At 42.4% G+C, this 20,907-nt stretch overlaps 1 protein-coding gene across 1 annotated transcript in view; it reads right to left on the bottom strand.

Moving 5' to 3' along the window:
* The window catches only part of cpped1 (calcineurin-like phosphoesterase domain containing 1), a 55,184-nt gene that overhangs the window by 17,214 nt on the left and 17,063 nt on the right, over window positions 1-20,907 (bottom strand). Inside the window, exons 3-5 of the mRNA XM_079577468.1 lie at window positions 7,627-7,799; window positions 5,507-5,638; window positions 5,129-5,261 (exon numbers count right to left, since the gene is read on the bottom strand). Of these exons, the coding sequence (XP_079433594.1) occupies window positions 5,129-5,261; window positions 5,507-5,638; window positions 7,627-7,799 (438 nt within the window). The remainder of the gene's footprint in view (window positions 1-5,128; window positions 5,262-5,506; window positions 5,639-7,626; window positions 7,800-20,907) is intronic.

The following is a 20,907-nucleotide window of genomic DNA, read 5'->3' as shown; positions in this document are numbered from 1 at the left end:
AGGAAGCGCATTCTCATATCGCACAGGCAGACACTTCCCCAATCAGGGTTTTCCGCCATTCTTCACTTGTTTACGCTGCGCCTCTGGAGGAGAAGCTCCACCGGGGCCGTTTGTGCCAGATGTACCCCGTCCAGAGCCACACGGGACCTAGTTTTTAGATCGATAGTTCTTTATTCCACACACTTTACTGATTACGTAATAAACATGTGAGTGACATGATGACCCATGTTAGAAAGCAGTGGGCCATTTACCCCCCCGCATGAACCATCTTCTCCAGTTCAGCTTCACCCAAATCTAAAAGATTCTGGAAAGCAACAGTGTAACGCCTCATTTGAAAGCTAAGACCTACAAAAGTGATTGGAGCTGTGTTGTCAGGTCAGGTCGTGTTTTTGTCACATTTTTGTTGCTTTTTAACCGCTCTTGTTCATTGTTTTTGATGTCGTCTTTTTGTCATGTTTTTGTCGATTTTTTCCTGTGTTTCTGTCACTTTCGTCGATTTTTTGTCACATTTTTGTTGCTTTTTCATTGCTTTTTTTTCATTGTTTTTGATGTGTTTTTGTCATGTTTTGGTCACTTTTTTCCTGTGTTTCTGTCACTTTTGTCGATTTTTTGTCATGTTTTGGTCACTTTTTACTGGTGTTTCTGTCACTTTTGTCGATTTTTTGTCATGTTTTTGTCGCTTTTTTCCTGTGTTTCTGTCACTTTTGTCGATTTTTTGTCACATTTTTGTTGCTTTTTCATCGCTTTTTTTCCATTGTTTTTGATGTTGTGTTTTTGTCATGTTTTGGTCACTTTTTTCCTGTGTTTCTGTCACTTTTGTCCATTTGTTGTCATGTTTTTGTTGCTTTTTGTTGTGTTTTCATCGTTGTTTTTTGTCATGATTTTGTCACTTTTTTTGTTGCATTTTCGTTGTGTTTTTGTGGCTTTTTTGTTGTTTTTTCGTTGTGTTTCATCGTGTTTTCTCCATGTTTTTTGTCACTTTTTTTGTTGCATTTTCATCGTGTTTTTGTGGCTTTTTTGTTGCGTTTTCATCGTTTTTTTTCATTGCTTTGTTGTTATATATTCGTGTCTTTTTTGTCAAGTTTTTGTTGCTTTTAGTCGTGTTTTCGTTGTGTTTTTTGGTCACTTTTTCATTGTGTTTTTTGTCGCATTTTTGTCGTGTTTTTGTGGCTTTTTTGTTGCGTTTTCATCGCTTTGTTTCATTGCTTTGTTATGTTTTCATCTTTTTTTGGATCATGTTTTTGTTGCTTTTTGTCATATTTCCGCCATGTTTTTTGGTCACCTTTTTGTCTCTTTTTCATTGCGTTTTTGTTGTTTTTTCGTTGTGTTTCATCGTGTTTTCTCCATGTTTTTTGTCACTTTTTGTTCCATTTTCATCCTCATTTTCATCGCTACTTTGATGCATTTTTTTTTTTAAGTTTCAGTTTCAGTTTTAAAGCCAAAGTGGATACAATGTGCTCGGTTCGGGGCGGGGGTTAAGAGAACCTTAAAAACAGGATGTTCTCAAACCTACATTTTGTCCGTTTTCCTTTAAAGCTGACATATCCTGAATGATTGTGGCTTATTATAAACCTTTTGGGCTGTGATGTTGTATGTGTTATACTTTGAAATAATTAATGTGTAAGGAAAGTGTGTGTAATGGATATTTCAAAAATATTTAAACAAATAAATCAATATGGGCTGAGAGACCCCCCTTCCATTCACTCCTGTCCAATAAACCTCCTGCATCTTTTTTAACAGCTGTAGAAAGTGCCTCATGATAAGGAGAAGCTTTGGATGAATGAACGTCGATGAAGACAGCCCGGGTTTAATCACTAACCACCGTTGCTGCTCTGTTTATGGCCTCGCTTCACTCGCGCAGGCAGAGGCCTCTCTGGAGCGCGCAGCTACAAACGTATAGTGTCGGCTCTGTGATGAAGCAGCTGTGAGCGCAGAGATGATCACAGTCAGTGTCTTTACGACGAGAGCGTGCCTCCAGGACAAACTCAGAATACACAACACAAAGCCCCACTCTTCTGTAGCACATGAAGCAGAGACGTGAACACAAGAGGAGAGGAATAAGAGCACTATTCATAAATGATGGGCTGACTTTGGGAGACGATAGTTTCGGGTTTTGGTTTAGTTCGATGCTATGACTCGGCTCAAAAGAAGAAATGTCAGTTCTCTTCGTCTATATTTGCTTTGTGGCAGACGGAAAGAAGCACATGCTGGAGATCAACTGTTTATTGAAGTTGAATTTGCTACACTTTTAAATTTTTATCACCGCTGAGTATGAACATTTGTAATTGTCTGCATTTAAATATAGAATAATTTAGTTGTATAGCTTTGCTGTCTGTCAAAGCTGTACAAAAAAATCATTCTCTGCATGCCAGCCCTTTCTCATAAACCACCTCTTCCCTGTTTCGCTCATTTTCAACTATTTCTGCAGTCTGACAAAACATTAGATGTAAATAAATATTCTACAACAACACTCCACTTTTGGAAGTTTCATGCTTTCTAAACGGATGAACAAAAGCAGTTTCTATTATTCTATTTGTAAATGAATGTTGGGGTTTTATTCGTTTATATGATTTTATTTCTTTACAACTGTGCAATATTCTCTTTATGAGCATGTAAAATTTTCATATTTATGTATTTGAATTTATAGTGGTGCAAGTGGCCGGGCTCGGAGCCACATAACTCACGACACACCTTTGCAATATGGTCGTAAATACTGAGGCCGACAGGTTTAGAGTTGGCTTTCAGAGCTCTCCCGCCGACGGGAGCGGACAAGTTCATAAAGGCCGTTGGTAAGATTGTTTCGTAAATCACGGATCAGCCGTAATCACGTCCGAGCGCGGGACGTGGGCTGCTGTGCTGCACTGTAAGGCCATGCATTAACCCCACAGAACATGCATACAAACATGAGGGGTACAGCGTAGGCAGCTTCACTGCGAGCGGGAGCGTGTCCATCATGTATAATTAACGGCACGTCTTCTGCATGTAGGTACGAAAGGGCTAATGGCGGAAGGACAAGTGTGAACAAGAGAGGACACTTCTTTATGCCATGTTCTGCGCGGCGCGGCGCCCGCTGTAATAGCCGTCACATAACACGCTCGTGATGCCAGCCTTTTAAATCTTTAACTGCTGTTCCTTGAGAGAAACAATCAATTACAGGCGGGGAGGGTCAGCCGAGCGCGGCGCGATTAAATGCTTGCTGCAATAATGACAGAATAATGACATTAATAGCGTCTCTCGCCAGTCACCTTGATGCATGATTGGAAAGCATGTTCGTATGAGAGGTCCTGTCAGTCAGATGTTCAGCGTGTGAGTGTGGTTCGTTAGGACTTATTGTCCTTGGCAGTCGAGCACTCTCCTATCAGGCTCTTCTAATCCCACAACAATGGATTCTGATTATGGAATTATTCTCCTGACAGGAAGTGATTGTTAATTCAATTATGGCTGTGCAAAGAGCTCTTATTGTGCCTATGGCTAATGGGGTATTAATCCACACAGTGCTTTCAATGCATACATCCTATTTAAGTTCCAATAGAGGCTTATGAAACCAAGAAGAATCAGAACTTTTGTCGAGTCTTCTACATTAAACTTGTCCCTGAACTTCACTGGCCACAAATGGCCACACACATCAGAGCAATGGGTTTTTGGAACAGCTGACATTGAGGTAAATTTCTTTTTTAAAAATTCAAAAATAATAATCTACTAAACCATTTCATGAGTGCACATAGAATGTAATGAAAATAACTCTGCACCGAAACGAGGATAAAATGGCTTGGAAAATTCATAACAACATAACTTTTTTAAGCTAATTCAGTCAGATGTAAGACGTCAGTGGTTATTGTGGCTTCTATGTAGATGATGTGTCACCAAATAATGCAATACAATTGTGCGGGTACAACTGCAAGAACTGGAAAATGTCTGGAGAAAAAATGGGGACAGCATGAGCAGCAGGGATCCACCAAACAACATTCTTTTTTTATGATTATATAAATTATTTTGATTTATTAATTATTATTACTTTGTAGTTATTTACAGTGGATAGGGTCTACACACCCCTACACTTTTAACAATTTTGTTTTTGTTTTCCTCATCCATCTACACACAGTACCCCATAATGACAAAGTGAAAAAAGTTTTTAAGAATGTTTTACAAATGTATCACAAATAAAACTGCATTACTCCACTTCACATCAGACTTCATGGTAGAGATGGTTGTCCATCTGTAGGTTCTCCCATTTCCTCAGAATAACACTGGAGCTCTGTCAGAGTGACCATCGGGTTCTCGGTCACCTCCCTGACCAAGGCCCTTCTCCCTGATTGCTCCGTTTGCTCTTCTGTAGGAAGAGTCCTGGTGATTCTGAACTTCTTCCATTATGAATGATGGAGGTCACTGACTGTGCTCTTCGGGACCTTCAATCCTGCAACAATTTTCCATACCCTTCTCTAGATCTGTGCCTCGATACACTCGTGTCTCGGAGTCTACAGACAGTTCCCTTGACTTAGTTTCTGCTCTGACGTGCACTGTCGGCTGTGGGACCATATAGAGAGGTGTGAGGTGTTTGTAGAAACATCTCAAGGACGATCAGTGGAAAAAAGAAGCTCCTGAGCTCCGTTTTGAGGGTCATAGCAAAGGGAGTGTATACCTATGCACATGTCATATTTTTAATAAATATGTAAAACATAAAAAAAACATTTTCACTTTCTCATGATGGGGTATTGTGTGTAGATTAATGAGGGAAAAAAGACAGATGTAATCCGTTGTGGAATGAGGCTGTAACAAAACATAGAGGTGTGTAGACTTTCCCTTTCCACTGCACCTCACTTCATCCTTCAAGAATTTTCACTATTTTGTTGCTGGTGATTTAAATAGTTAAGTTGAATTAATTCTGGGTTAAATGTTCTACAATTAGAACTGCATGTTCTTTACTTTTGTCATTTGTAAATATTTTGTGGTCTAGATACGACACGGTTTAGCCACATTTTGTGTAGGTTCTGGATTTGTGTTTTCTGAGGTGACCGTTTCCATTGTTGGAATCATTTCCTTTTTTAAAGTTATTCTGTCATGACCGAGGCATGTTTCTCCCATCCCAGGAGGACAGTTTTATTAAACGCCACTTCTGCTCCTGACCTACCTGCCCTCTTGAACCTGTCCATCAGCTGCTGTCGCACCGCCCCCTGCAGGTTGAAGTAGTTGTCGTCCTCGTCGGGGCTCTTCAGATACAGCGGGATGTGTTGGAAGACCAGGACGTGCTTGGGTTTCTGCTCCTGTATCCACAACATGTTTTCACAGTTAGAAGAAAGATTCAAGGTTCAAGATCCACAGAAAAAAAAGAACTTCCAAAATCAATATTTGAGCTCGTCTTTAATTCATGTCAGTAATCTACAGCCAAAGTTTCAAATTCAGATCTAATTTCCTTCTCCCTGTTTGCCTGCAGTCTCTCGCCTTAACAGTGTGGGACAGTTGAGGCCGATAAGAATAGCGTGTGTGTCAGTGGTGTTGTCACATATACCGCGGGAGAGGAAGCGGTGGCTCGGCTCAGCTGCTCTTCCAGCCACGTCTCCTGGGCCTCCTTCAGCTGCGGGCAGGCGGAGGCGTCGAAGAACAACTGGGAGTTCAGGACCAGGCACAGCACCCCTCCCACCTGGGGACCAGCCACAAACATTACTACCAAATGAATACTACATGAGATGGAGCTACATGTTTTTATTGTCTTAAGCAGTGCTTCTCAATTACGTATTCCCCGTTAGGCCCCCCTTAGAAAGAAGAAAACATGCCCCCCCGTCTCTCTTTCTGCACCTTCGTAAGTGCACACTTCCCTCTCTCATCCCTGCTTGGAAACTCTGCCAGGAATGTTTTTCAGAACAGTGAGTCAAATCATTCCCAGCGCTAAATCATCAAGTTATAAACGAGCGCTCCTCTTGAGGAGTGTATTGATTAGTCTTTCCACACTCGTTATATGTCTGCCCGGCGCACCTCTTGCTCCTCGCACCCCCTCTGCTGTAGCCCTTCTTTAGTGGTGCTCCCGATGCGTCCTGTCATTAAACAGCAGCAGTTTGCCATGAAAGTTTAGCTTTGTCCGGGAGAACGAGAACAAGATGAACGGGCAGGATGCTACAGTATTGATCCTGCCTGCACAGTGATCGCTGTTTAATGACCATATCTACGCCAGTATTGGACCATTCTTCACAAAATAAACACCCATTCAAAGCACAGGAGCATCAGCACAGCACTGTGCCATCTCTTAACTGACAGTTAATGTGCATTATTTACCTAAATTACTGGGGACCCCCTCTACTTTGTACTTTGAGGTGCTCAGGCTGCAGCCGGCACAGACGTCTGTGGCACTTACACTTAGCGGGATGATTGTTGGCGATATTCGACACATTTTGGATGAAAAAAAAAAAAAAGTGGCTTATCAGCGTGACTGGGGTGTAAAGTCTTGAAGTGACGGCTTAATTTATTTGGCCTCATGCTGTCCGCTGCCAACGTTTTTCGACACAGTAACAGACCGGCCAAGTGAAGTCAAGCGCTACATTCCTCGTCATAGCTTTCAGGAGACTTTCGTCACTGATAAATATTTTTCCACGGTGTCTCTTGAGGGTTTGTTTACTGCACTTCATATCTCCTGCTCTGTGCTGTGTGCACGCATGCTCAGGATTTCACCCAATAAACACAATAAAATAGAGGCATCTATCAGTTGTGTAGAACTTCTTGAAGACTTAGCACGCTACATTGGGCCGAAATATGAACAGTTGTGCATATTTGCACAGGGTATAGATTGCCTGTAACAGAAGGTGTTTTGCTTTCAATTGGTTATTTTTTTTTTTAAAGTTCTATCTAGCAACATAAAATTTAGTGCAATCTGGTGTATTTTGGGCAAGAATATGCTGTTTAAATCTGCCTTATACAGTGATGAAAATCAGAACTGTCTACATTATGATGACTTTCCTTAAAAAAAAAAGTAAGTGTTTCCCTGGGGGGCCCCCTCTGCCCCCTGTTGTGGGGCCCCAGCCCCTCTGCTGCGTGTGTCAGCTGCATCCCTGTTCCTGCTCTGTCTGTAGCTGCACCTCATGCTGAGCAGCGAAGGGGAGACACAGGCTCCAGACGAGACTAAACTTTAGCTTTAGTAGAGGATCAAATCAGAGGAAATATTGTGTGAAAAAGGCGTAACCCAGCCTTGTGATTGCAAAGTGACTTTTCTCTTCATAAACGCATCTAAATTCATCTCTAAAGCTGTAAATATAAGGCCAATTTCTTTCAAGTAAAAAGTGGGTAAAAGCTTGGGAAGAGAAGACCCTGTTTATGGATTAGTTTATGTCCATAGAGTTCAAGATGATAGATGCTGTTACATTGTGCGCACAGGGAGTGGACTGTACGGCTGCTCTTTTCATGTGATTATTCCTCCAGTCTCTCTCTGAAGAGTGGACTTCTGTCCAGTGGAGCTTCAGGAAACAATCTCTGTGCGCTCCCCTTCTCTGTTGATTTGGTGTTGGCGATTTCCTGTCAGATGCAATTTACTTTTTTGTCACTACCCAAGGTGGCGGGAGCTCAGTTCCCACCTTAACCCCTGGTTGCCATTTGATGGGAAAATGCATCCTTCACAACCAGTATCAAGATGAGTGAGCTCACCCAGAAGCTGAAATAGTCGTCTCCCCACTGGTCGCAGTACTGCTGCACGGTCTGTGGGGTGGGGGTGTTACCCAGGTCGTGGTTACCGCTGACAAAAACCAGTGGGATGGAGGAGTCTGTGTCCTTCAGAGCTGCCTTTAGATCTCGCTCCTGTTCTTCTCTGAATGGAGAGCCTGTGGGGTAAAAGATTCAGACATGAGCTGGACATCATTAGCTAACAGATATTACCGTTCTACACTTTATGATCTGGGGTTGTCTAGGTTCTGGTCAGTCTATCATGCTTTAAGCAGCTTTTAAAACTATTGTTGATGCCTTAGCCTTAGTATTCCTGTCCAGAAAACACCTCTGACTAAATTCTTATGAAATGTTGCGCTGTCTCTATCCAAGTGCAAGTACAGGGCAAAGTATTTTCAAAGAAGATAAAAACAAAGGCTGCAAAGTTGCTCCTGTGGCCGAGTTGCAAAGTAAGTCTATTGAGGGTGTGAGGACTTCATGGAGGCGCATCGTGGACGGCAACGCTCTGACGTGTACAGGCGTTTTGTAGTTTTTTTTAGTCGAGAAAAGCATTACAGACGAAGTGTTAGGAGTGTGAGGAGAAGAGGGAAGAGTCGCCGACGGGAATAGGAATTACTCGGATAATAATGATGACAGCGCCGCGAATGATCAATGTGTTTTGCAGCTCGACTTCACGTCACCATGGTTACTGGCAACGAGGCGCAGCGTCGCGGCGGATGCCTCTTCTCTTTTCGGTCCGGACTTTTCCGGCCTCTCCGACTCCGCGCGGCTACTTGTCACGTTCATTGGTCCGAGATGCATGAGGCTATTTGTTTTAACAAGATCTTAACAATGTGTCGGCTTGTAAACACTGCGCGGTTTCAAACCCGGCTCCCGGTTCACAGTGAGGAGAGGCGGCGGCGGCGGCAGTGGTGTGTGTAAAGAGAAGAGAATGGAGGAAAAATCCCCACATTATACATAATTTATCATGTAAATCAAACTGACCGAACAGGCTTTTTCAGCATGTTTCTCTCCTCTGTTTCGCTCTCATTCCCCGCTGCTTTTTATTCATCTGGGTAATTATTTCACTGGCCTACTTTTTTTGGAGCAAACGATTCCTTGAATGTTTGGATAAGATGTTACATAAGAAGCTTTTGGCACACTGTTTTGCACCGGGCAGAAGGGGAGGGGAAAGCAGTTTTAAACAACCAAGTGAACGATCCTTGTCTGGAAATGTATGGCTGCAATGTGACAAAATATGAACGGCAATACGAGTTGGATAAAACTGTTTCAAACAAATAGAAAGCTGTGAAGTATTTGTCGGAATCAACACAACTAGAGGTCGACCGATGCAGTTTTTTCTAAGGCCCGATGCCGATGCGCTCTGCCAATATTCAATGCGATGTTTCTCTGTTCCCCTGAGGCCTAGGAAGTTGTGGGAGGACTTGTTTTAATAGCCCTGACTTCTCTCTTTCCAATGCAAAAATGAAGTATCTATCACTTTTTCGGTCCCAGAGATATCGCCTTTTATCGCCTATATTGTAAAATCCCCAAATATTGGCTCAATATATTGGCTGATATATCGACCGAAGAGTTGTAGTCAAACCTATAATGTTTCAAGTCCAGGTCACTAAGCACTAGGGCTGTGACAAAATATCGGATTGGACACTATAATTACTACTGTATCGCAATACGTATTGGATCGGTCCCTGGGTATCGTGATATGTATCGGATCGTGACAAAAGTGGATCGTCCCAGCCTAAGTTTGAATCAAGTCCGAGACCAAATCCACATATTCAATTGTGGCTGTAGTGAAGCTATTCCTGTTAGGGCTGTGCAATTAATCGAAATTCGATTACGATTTCGATTTTTACACTGAACGATTATATAATAACGTAATCTTTTTTTTTTTTTTTCAATTTTTTTTTTTTTGCAAAGCAGACTTGCATTATTTCACGGCGCTGGGATTATTTTCCCTTCGCATTTCACGTGCCATGGCTCATGCTTTTGCCTGACATAAAAACAAACAGCGCTGTGTGATGATGTCATCAGGCCGCGCTGCTCAGTTTACTTGCGCAGGTGTGAGGGCCGGCCAGCAGGGGGCAGGTGTGAAACAGAGACCTCTCCTTGTGTTCAAAAAACAGAAAATATCAGCATCGTTTTTTTAAATTAATAAATATATAAATAAAATAAATACTTTTTTTAAGGCAACAATTAATCGTTTGAATAATCGTGATTTCAATCAAGACAAACATTTTTTTTCAATGATCGAGCAGCCCTAATTCCTGTCGCGATAACAAAATCTGAAATCTGGTTATCGAGGCAAGAAAACATAGCGATAAACAACATTATTGAAGACCTTTTTATGCCTCAGAAACAAACTCTAAAGCTTAAAAACATTTGCTACAGTAAACATGAGATACAGTGAAGCACAACACTGGGCAACAATAAAGCACTACATCATAAATCATGCAAACAGATGAACAGACGAGAAAAATTGAGCCCAAAAACGTATTGTTTATCGGTCATTTGTTGAAGTCGATATACTCATTGATTATCGTCACAGCCCTAGCTATGGCAAGTGTTTTTACTTTACGATAAAAGGATTAAGCTTAGAATGAGATGTGTAGGGCCTCGGGATGATGAATGATGGTCACAAACTAGAAATGACTAATATAGAAATGACAAAACAACAGTATATATATCTTAGATATATATATACTCTTACAAGTCCTTAATGAAGGGATCAATTCTGTTTCAAGAAATTGCTTCGAATTTTTTTTGCAGCAGTGGCAGTGGGCGGCACGAGCATTAGCACTTAAAATAAGCAATCAAAATTGCTTATTTTATGGTTACACCTGCAGCAGAATCAAACTTTTATAGCTTATTTGTGCTGGTTAAGGGCACAGTCTGGGGTTGTTAGTGAGAACATACAACAAATTGTGCATCCAGTTTGTGAAAATGTTGCAACTTATTGGGTTTATTTGCTTTCTGAACCACCATCACTTGACCAGATTGGTATTCAAATAGAAATGTGAAGTTTGTGACCTTATTTGACAAACACAGATATTTGGGGGTCTTCAAAAGCTGCCGTGGCTTAAACCAAAGCCTTGAGCCACAAACGGCGTCAGTCGAAAAGCTTTTTTTGGTAGTCTCGCTGTTAGAAAGATTTTCAACCAATTTGGAAGATTTATTCAGTGCGGGAGCATGTTTTGTGGTTACCATTGCCACAAGGTCTATCCAATTATTCAAGCGGCTTTGAAAAACAGACGCGGCTCTCCACTATCAAAGAAGACTTTAGCAGAGCGTTGACCTTGTCTGCTGATCCACTGAAGCGACGCGGTGGCAAAGGCAACCGACACCACAAGTGTGAATGTGAGAAACTAAGTGCATGCTAAGATATTCAGCTCTTAAATATGCCTAACCTTCTCCAAAACACACAGATATTTTGCTTTATCATTGCCGGGTGTTATATTAGGCAGACTTTCCCGACTGTGTCATTTTAGAGCGAGGGTATTGTGATGTTTCTGCTGTTTGGTAATAATTACGCATATTTTTATCTGGTTCAGAGATCGGACCCGCTCATATATCAAAACATATCACAAATGGGTTAGAAAATCCCCCGCCTAAACCGAGCATTTTCTCCAGTTCGGCTTTACCCAAATCTAAAAGCTTCTCGACTGGAGCTTACAGGCCAGTGTAACGCCTTAACTGAAAGACCTACGATATTTATCCCCCCGGTGTCGCTGCGTTTTTTGTTGCCCATTTTAGTGCGTTTTTCACAGGTTTTTGTAACCGTTTTGTTGCTTTATCATCACTTTTTGTTGTTTTTTTTGCTGCGTTTTTGTTGCTCTTTCATCACTTTTTATTGTTGTTTTTTTTGCTGCATTTTTGTTGCTTTTTCATCACTTTTTGTTGTTTTTTTGCTGAGTTTTTGTTGCTCTTTCATCATTTTTTGTTGGTTTTTTTGCTGAGTTTTTGTTGCTCTTTCATCACTTTTTGTTGTTTTTTTTGCTGCGTTTTTGTTGCTCTTTCATCACTTTTTGTTGTTTTTTTGCTGAGTTTTTTTGGTGCTTTTTTAATTAGTTTTTGTTGTCTTTTTGCTGAGTTTTTGTTGCTCTTTCATCACTGTTTTTGTTGTTTTTGTTGCTGCATTTTTGTTGCTTTTTCATCACTTTTTGTTGTTTTTTTGCTGAGTTTTTGTTGCTCTTTCATCATTTTTTGTTGGTTTTTTTGCTGCATTTTTGTTGCTTTTTCATCACTTTTCGTTGTTTTTTTGCTGAGTTTTTTTGTTGCTCTTTTATCACTTTTTGTTGTTTTTTTGCTGAGGTTTTTTTTTTTGCTTTTTTATCACTTTTTGTTGTTTTTTTGCTGAGTTTTTGTTGCTCTTTCATCACTTTTCGTTGTTTTTTTGCTGAGTTATTTGTTGCTCTTTCATCACTTTTTGCTGCGTTTTTGTTGCTTTGCCATCCCTTTTCCATGGCCTGTTTTGCGTTGTGCTTGCTTTTTATTATCACACATTCATCCTCATTTACATCTCGCTTTTGTCTCTATTTTGACACTTTTTTCAAGAAACGTTTAGATTTGGGTAAAGTCGCACTGGAGAAAATGGTCAAGGCATGGGTTAAACCTTAAACAAACCCCAATACCATCATCATTTCCCTCCACCGCCGCTCAGCCGTGACTAACATGCACTATAATTGGCCGCCTTCCCTGGGGCTGCAAAAATCACTTTTCCCTCACATTTACAAACAAGAAAGACGTCCAGCTAATGAGGATGAACAGTAAACACATGACTTAAAAACTTGCTTTGTCCAGTGGTGTGGATTTTCTGCACACACTTGCTGGTCCCGCTCCGCAGCTTAAGCGACGCATGTTGGGAAGCCGGGGAAAATGGGAATAAAAACACAATGCTGCCTCTCTCGCCGGGCGCTGACGGAAAGGCCTTGTTGGTTTTAATGAGATTGCAACAGTGCGATTCTCAAACCCTGACAGCCGACTTCTCTCAAGGCGGGCAGGTTCTCGTTGAGCCTGTCCAACCCGGTAAGCACTTCTCTCAATTTCCTCTATAAGAGCGCGCTGCCGGGGCCCGCGCACACACGGGCCCTCGGTGTGTGGGGTCCTGCTGTCGCATACGTTTTCCGTGCACTTAAACAACTGTGTTTTCCGACGCGAGGAGACGGAAGGAATTGGTGACTAACTCCCGCTCCGCTCGCCGCTGACAGCTCGTGCTGATGTGGCACTGGACTGTGGTTTATGGGGGGGGCAGGTGCTGAGGTAAAGATGCATTAAACAAATCTCACTGTACTCCAAAGCACACACAAAGCACTTTTGAAAAGTCGGAATGTTTTCGGTGAGTCAGATCTGAAGGGGGACTTTTTTGAGCTTCGAATCATTTTATAACTTTGTTCCCTCGTCAGTAGAGTCGTTTTTTCGCTACGTTCACACAAATTTGAGTAAATCCTCCTTAATTTCTGCTGTTTCTTCTTTTTCCCAGACCTGTTCCCAGTGCGTGTTGGTTCCCCACCAGGGCTGCCTTTTGTCACCGGTTCTGTTCATTACCTTTATGGACAGAATTTCTAGGCGCAGCCAGGGGCCGGAGGGTGTCCGGTTTGGGAACCTCTGGATCTCATCTCTACTGTTTGCAGACGATCTTGTTCTGTTGGCTTCATCGAATCAGGACCTTCAGGGCGCTCTGGTCCCCCCAGAACAGCTGGAGGAGGTGTGCGTGGATCGGAAAGTCTGGGCATCTTTGCTGAGACTGCTGCCTCCACAACCCGGCCCGGATAATGCGGAAGAAAATGGATGGATCTTCTACAGTTTCATCGCTTCGATCTGTACTTCCTGGGTAACATTGTCGCATTGTTGAAACCCGAAACTATCCTTTACTCTCGCCAGATCGAGTCACCATCATTATAATTCATAAACCACAAAATATGATTGCAGAAGCACCCATAATATTGCTTTGAAGACTGTTGTGTCCACTTCAGTGCACAGTATCTGGATATTCATTAACAGCGGTAAGCAGAGATTTACCTAATATAGAAAATTTGTCCTTACAAGCCACCGTTTTTATATACTGAGATATGTTCTTACCTGAGCTTAGACGAGTTGATGCGTACCTGTCTGGTCTTTACGCATGCGCTCAGTCACGCAAAAAAGACCGAAGATGTTGTTTGCATTTAGCCTCTCATTCTTTCCTCTATGGGGCCAAACAGGGGTGAAGTTAGAAGCGACCAAGCTCGTCCACGTTTTAAATACGGTTTCGTGAGTAGTTACATGATCCAAATATAAGATAAAATTAAACATGTCGATTTTCTAAGCGGATATAAGGCGAAATAACACCTTAGAGGCACTACGACGTCCACAATGTTATCAACTTCACCCCTGTTTGGCCCCATAGAGGAGAGGAGGAGAGGCTAAATGCTAACAACATCTTTGGCGTTTTTTGCATGACTGAGCACACGCACAAAGACCAGACAGGTACGCATCAACTCGTCTAAGCTCAGGTAAGAACATATCTCAGCATGGAAAAACAGCGGCCTGTTCCTTTAACTTACTTATCAATCCTCTCTTGGCATAATACTTTCTCACAAGAGCCATACCGGCTACTAACTTATAGTAGTCGTCAGAGAATTGAGAGACCTTTTCTGTAATGCCGATTCTCTCAGGGCATCTCGCCGTAGCTCAGTTCCCTATGCAGAACACTGCCCGACTAGAGTCTTATTGTCATTCTGTCTTGGTATCGACAGCTCAGCGTAATTATTCATCCCTCTTTATGTGGAATCAGACTGGGATATTCAGTGTCCACACATTGACTGTTCAATTGTCTCCAGGCCTGCATTATCAACATCCAGATTTTGCCTTACATTTCATCTCCACGGGCTAAAAGAAATCAATACAAGTGTTGTAGAGGCATCAGAGTATTAGTGTGTAGATATTATACACACATTTTAAAAGTTGAACAAGTCTTATGTATAGGGGGAAAAACAGAGCATCACTGTGGTCTCTAGGACGCTCCTGGATCAATTGTTTTGTAGGTTTTCACTGCTGACGAACCCTCTCACCGGAAACCCTACAAAACAATTGATCCTGGAGTGTTGTAGAGACCACTGTGACGGAAAGTAAAGGCGCCCTGCTGACCACTCATACAGCCACTGGGTCACTAAAAGGTCAAATACGCGCTAATATCAACTTTCTTTTTTACACATAAAAGTTGCAAAATCCACCTCATCAATTGTGGCATCGTACACGCTTCCAGTTGAGTTCGTTTTTTTAATTGATCAAATGCTGTGCTTCTCTTCATTTCTATTTTGGATTCATTATGCAACGGCGTCTAAAATGGGCGATCCAACGGCTTTATTTGAAGTCATAAACAGTTAAGTTTACAAGCGTCCATGCCCAATTATCAGAGCCAACTAAACCTAAAATGGCTTCTTCCTTATTTTCCCCCATCCTTCCACGTCTGCATACAAAAACTAAACACAATTAGAAAGGAATTAATAAGGCAGGAAGTTTACTAATTGCTTACCAGCCACAAAAGCAAACTGTAAAAAAAACAAAAAACAAAAAAAACATAGAGCGAGAGGAAGATAAAGCCCCAAATATGTTTACCAGCGTTCCAAAAAAGCTCTTCTCCGCAGGTTGTCTCTTTCAGACTCTCCCATCCGTGCCGATACAATCCCAGGGGAAAGCGCTGCTATCTGCTTTGGATGGTAATTAAGCAGGTTTCCACACTCCAGCTGAGGGGACGGGGAAGTCCCAAGGTAACCTCTACTTCACCTTTATTGAGTTTATTTCTTTTTTACACATTCGCTACGATCTCTCCGCGCTGCATCATGCGCCCCATCCCTCGCTGCGAGCCCCCCCCGAGACGCAGCTTGAATCCTTTGTAGTGCTCATTAGGAGAGCGTTAAGTCCAGTATGTTTCTCTAATCTAATCAGCGCTCCAAATCCTCCCCACCCTTCGCGCTCTTTATCCTCTTCTTGGTTGTCAGCTTTGAAAGTAAGTGAGAGAAAGAGAGCGAGGAGGACTCTGGGAGACGCTCGAGATGTCTTTGAGACGAGGAAGACGCCTCCCGGGACTTGGGGCGAGGAGCGGAGACGGGGAATTGGAATTGAAGGAATGGCGTGTCGATGGAGGTTCAATAGATAGACGGAGCAAATACTGGCGGTTCCTCAAAGATGAGTCTCTTTTGGATAAGACCTCTTGGTGAAGAAAGTCCAATTAATGTCCATCCATCAAGAGTGTCTGTCTTGCGATCAATACTGCCCTAACTAGGCTTTCTTGCACCAGTAAGAATTGCCTGTCTGGAACTTTAATTCAACATTTGTAAAGAAAAGAGAGGACTCAAACTTCCCTTAAAGACAATATGATTCCAGGTTAAGGCCTGATAAAAGTGCTGTATGGTCTTCCACAGCTCAAACAAGAATATGGTCAATAACATGCACATAAAAATTATTCTTGCATTGGAACACTTCATTTAGTTTGGTGAGCTGCTACAACAGTAACTCTAAAGGCGTGTTTACACTTGTTGGTTTGACAAACTGGATCCACTTCACAATCTGGAGAAGTCATCAGTCTGGATTGTGCTCATAGGGCGCAGTAACAGCGGAACACAGGAGTGAGCCATGATGTTACAGACAACTTTTGACTGAAGTTTAGCGCAGCGTAAATGACATGACATTCGGCGAAGACGGAGCAGAGTAATTGGAATAGAGTTTCAGCTTTGTTGTCCGCGATATATATGCACACGAGCAACATCCGAGTGGATCCTCAGAGGTGCTGCTCTTCCTGTGAGTTAGTAGCAGTGCCTTGTCTAAGAAAAAATAAATAGCTCAAGATTACATGGCAGGAGGTGAGTTACTGCTGGACAGTCACAAGCACCATGTTAAAAACATCGGGTCAGGAGCAACGAATTCACCAGAAGCTAACGGCTAGCGCTAAATACAAATTTTCATAGATTTTGAACAAGCCGCACAAAAAATAATCGGCCTGTCTTTAGTAGAAATAGTTTTTAGCTTGTATGATGTTGTTTTTTTATGCTCGCCGTTAGCTCTCAGATAAAAAGTCCAACGTAATATGTTTTAATACGCAGCCAGTGACTTCCCATCAGTGTCTCACTGTCAGTAATCTTTTCTGGAACTATTCGTTGATTTGTGCCAGACATAGCTGATCTTTAACGGGAAAATAGCGAGAGGATGGACCGGGACGTCCGGAGGTCGCACGTGTCATTTGTGTGCATAGAGTCCATTAGCCATACATCTGAGCCTAAATACAATATGTTAAATCGGCACATCATCCTCTCTTTTTGTAATATCATTTTCATTTCCGTTCAGTGCACATATGTTTTTATGTCTCTTGCACCATTTAAAAACAGTGCTTGGCTTATATGCTCAAATTGGTTCTTCCTGAAGTTCGGAATTGTTGATTTTGTGCATAAAAAGTTAATACATAGCCTTGAACTTTCTCCGCTTTGACGTGAGAACATTAACCTGACCTTCAGCCGACTTCAAGCTTGTTATTGAAGATGTTCAGTTAATCCAAATGTGCTGTCTCGAGTCTTGTGGGAGCTGGGATAAAACATGAGGGAGCTTTCAGCGCAGAGAAGCAGCACAGAGCTTCCACTTTGCAGACTTTGACCTGTGTTTGGCCACAAATATTTTCTGAAGCAAATTGAATTCTCAGATGTTGAAAATACGGCTCCGCTTGTTCAGAAAAAAACTTGACAGTCAGGCAGTTTTGTGTTTTCCGCTCTGCATGCTGGATTGAACAAACTAGTTTTCCATCACGCTGAGGGTGAAATGCTTTGACAAAATAACCCATGCTGCGCGCTTGCGTTGCCTGTTCACGATCACGGCTATGAACTCTTGGACACGGTTTGCTCATTGGTCTGACAGCCATCACCCGCATTGTCCATTAGAAGCACAAGCACAATAGGAAACTGGACTGGAGCTGAACAAAATAATCTCACTACTTCATGATGCTCCAAAAAAATTGGTCAAACCGAGTAGTAGCAGTTTCACACTTTCTAGTTGCGGGAGAGTAGCCCTTTCCTTTAGTTATATAAATAGTTATTAAATTAAAGGGCATTAGTAGACACTGTAAAAAGTCCTGTGAGCTTTGAAGAGAAGCTTTGAAAGTCGTCTTTGAAGATACTTGCAAGGAGTGAAGCCGTCAATCATTTCCCATGTGGGGCAGTGAACTAGTCAGCGATTTGTCTTATGTAACCCAAGTGATAATTTGCAAGAACTTCACTTTTGCGGAGTCAAACCATGTCCGCATTAAAGTTCAATTTAGTGGAAGCACATTTATACAAATTCAAAGCAATTAATGCGCCATCCGCAGGGGCGTAGCACCAAATTCTGGGGCCTGGGTACAAACTAACTTGGTGGACCCCCCCATATGAAATTCACATTTCATATTCTATGTTCTTTGACCACATAACAGTGGTTTAGTGGTTTGACAGTGCAGTTCATTTATATTCTATTATAACTTTATTATATATGCCTTAACTAAGTGGAAAAAATGGGTCGGCCAAAAAAGTGCTTCATATACAAACACATATCCAATCCGATCGGTACATAGTTCATGGTTTGTTTGTTTGTTTGTTTGTTTGTTTGTTTGTTTGTTTCAAGTCAATGTTTGACTTGAAATTGCATCTGATTTGGCTTCAGTTGCAGAAATTGAATAACCTTTAATCCTGTAGTGAAACAGATATTTAGATTAGGGTGGAATATTCTACTTTCATTGGGCCAATTGAAATGGCTAGCATAATGATTATTAGCATACCACATGAAACAGGAGGACTGCACCAGGGACATTTGGATATTTGTGCTGAGAATAACACATTTGTGACTTTAAAATAGGCATTAAAATGCTATTTTACAAAAAAGGATGATACTATATGATGTCTCTGTGGCCCACAGACCTGAATAAAAAACTCAAGGGCTTCAGTCTGATTTTTGCAGCATTTTTGAGGACCCCTACCCTGCTCTGGGCCCTGGGTACTCAGTACCCTTTACCCCCCCAGTCAGAGGCCCCTGGCCATCCGAGCCATCTTTGCTAACGTAGATGTTTGTAGCTACTGTACGCTACAAAGCTCAGGATTGACTCGTCAGAAGCACAAAGATTCCTAGGATTCACGGCACACACAACAAAGAAATGATTCAATGTAAAATGGACAATGCATGGCAGATATCTATGGTTACAATCAATTCACAACAATCGACCCCGAGCTCTATTTTTGGATGGAAGGACTGGTTCGGGATTTGGAGCACATGCATAACTTGACACAGATCCACAAACAGCAAATCTCTCTGGAAAAGTTTACGTGAATAGACTCCTTATATGCGCCGCAGCCTCTGACAAGATGATTGAGCAGAAACAAAGAGCAAACATTACCACGAGAGCAGAGACGCAAAGCGAAATATAAAAGCAACAGAAATTCAGCCGCCAATTTCCTGTCCCCCGTCGGGTGCGAGTGTCGCCGCTGAGGCTTGATACCGGACTCCCTGCGTACCGTTCATTTTCGCCCATTGTAAATAAACAAGTTTAAGTCAAAATGTCAGGCGATGGGACTAGGGGAGCGTAACTGGCTGTAATATCTGAAACCCTCTTCCTCCTCCTGAATCCGGGGCGAGGAGTTGACGGACGCGGCGGGTAATGAGGATGGCACGCGCAACCTGCTCGACTGGAGATGACAGTAACCGGGCCAGACGCGATGGTGTTTAAACTTCCCCGAGGGCTGCAGATTTGAACGCCGCGTCTGAAATACATCTGGCTGCGACCTATTAATGTGACCGTTCAAAGGGCAACAGCGGGGTTGGGGTGGGGCGGATAAATGGATAGCGGCCATGTTTGGGGTCTAAATAGCGCTGTCATCTGAAGTTGATAAGGACACTTGGACGCCCAGAGCGCAGACTTGTGATGATAGTGGGCGACGTGGCCAAGAGTGCTCATGACTGTCTGTGCGAAGCTAAACTGGTGGCCGTTGTGACCCAAAAAGAAGGGAGGGAAAGCAACACTTCCTCTATGACTAAGCCAAGCCAAATCTGTGCTGCATATGAATAGCTTGCCTTGAGTGAAATTTAGGAGGCCAAGGACGTAGTACAGATGGCATTCGCGCTTGCTTACGAGTTCTCGCCTGCGCATAATAAGCTCCACTTCTAAACATGAATACGCTTCCGATGTGATTTAATTACACGAGAATCTGTGAGCGAATAGATTCAAAGCGCTCGGTCAAGCAGAGGAAAACCTGTGGGGATGTATTACGCTAGAACTTGAATGTGACGGGATAGCCATACTGTGCTAACGAAAAGGAAGTGGAGAGAAAAAAAGCAGGAGCATGAAAAGAAAAATGTTAAAAGCAAAGAAAACATGCTAAAAAAGATTAGATGAGTTTTGTCTTTCGAATGAGGCGTTACCCCCCCTTTGTTCTTTTCGCGTGACTCAAAGACAGGTACGCATCAACTCGTCTAAGCTCAGGTAAGAACATATCTCAGTATAGAAGAACTATGGCCTGTTCCTTAAAGAGGGGGTATTATGCTTTTTTCAATCACATAGCACCAGTCTATATCACACTACAATGATGACCAAACCTTCTGTTGGTCTGTAAATGCAGTAAATTAGAAAAACTGCCTTGTATAAAATTGCTCTCTCAAAATGGCTGTAGTGAGTGTCTTGAAATAGGCCTCTGTCTCTTTAAGAACCTCTGACCCTTTCCGACACGCCCCCTCCACACGCTGTCTGTGGCATCAGTGGGGAGGGGGTTCTGCTGAGGAGCAGTGGTTGGTTACTCGGCTGGTGACGAAAGCTCGGAGGCGTCTCCAGGAGGTGGGGGCGTTCCTAGGAGGACTCAGGCAAACCTGTCCCTAAAATGGCCACCATCAGAGTTTTTACAGATTACTTAAAGCAGTACTAAGTAACGTGTTTACCTTAATAAATCCTTTTCGTAGTCCCTGTGCGGGTAATACAAGTGTTTATGGGATGATTGGAGGGTCTTTCATCTCCCCCTGGTGTCTCTGACCAGAAAGCAATACACACTAATGAAATCACGAAGAAGAAGCTAACATGCTAACGGGCAAAGCTAACTGCGGGCTAACGTCACTTTAAACAGTATTTACAGCAAAGTTTGAGTGAAAAAAAATATTTCCATTGTATAATTGGATGCACTGTAACCCTCTCTCCCTTCGCCTTTCCTGTCGGCGTAGTATTTACTCTCCAAGACAATTAATAAGTTAAAAAATCGTAACTTTCTACTACACCTGCAGTTGCGCTTATGGCCT

Source organism: Gobius niger (assembly GCF_951799975.1).
Source record: "Gobius niger genome assembly, chromosome: 19".
NCBI lineage: Eukaryota > Metazoa > Chordata > Actinopteri > Gobiiformes > Gobiidae > Gobius > Gobius niger.
This window is presented reverse-complemented; position numbering and strand designations above follow the sequence as displayed.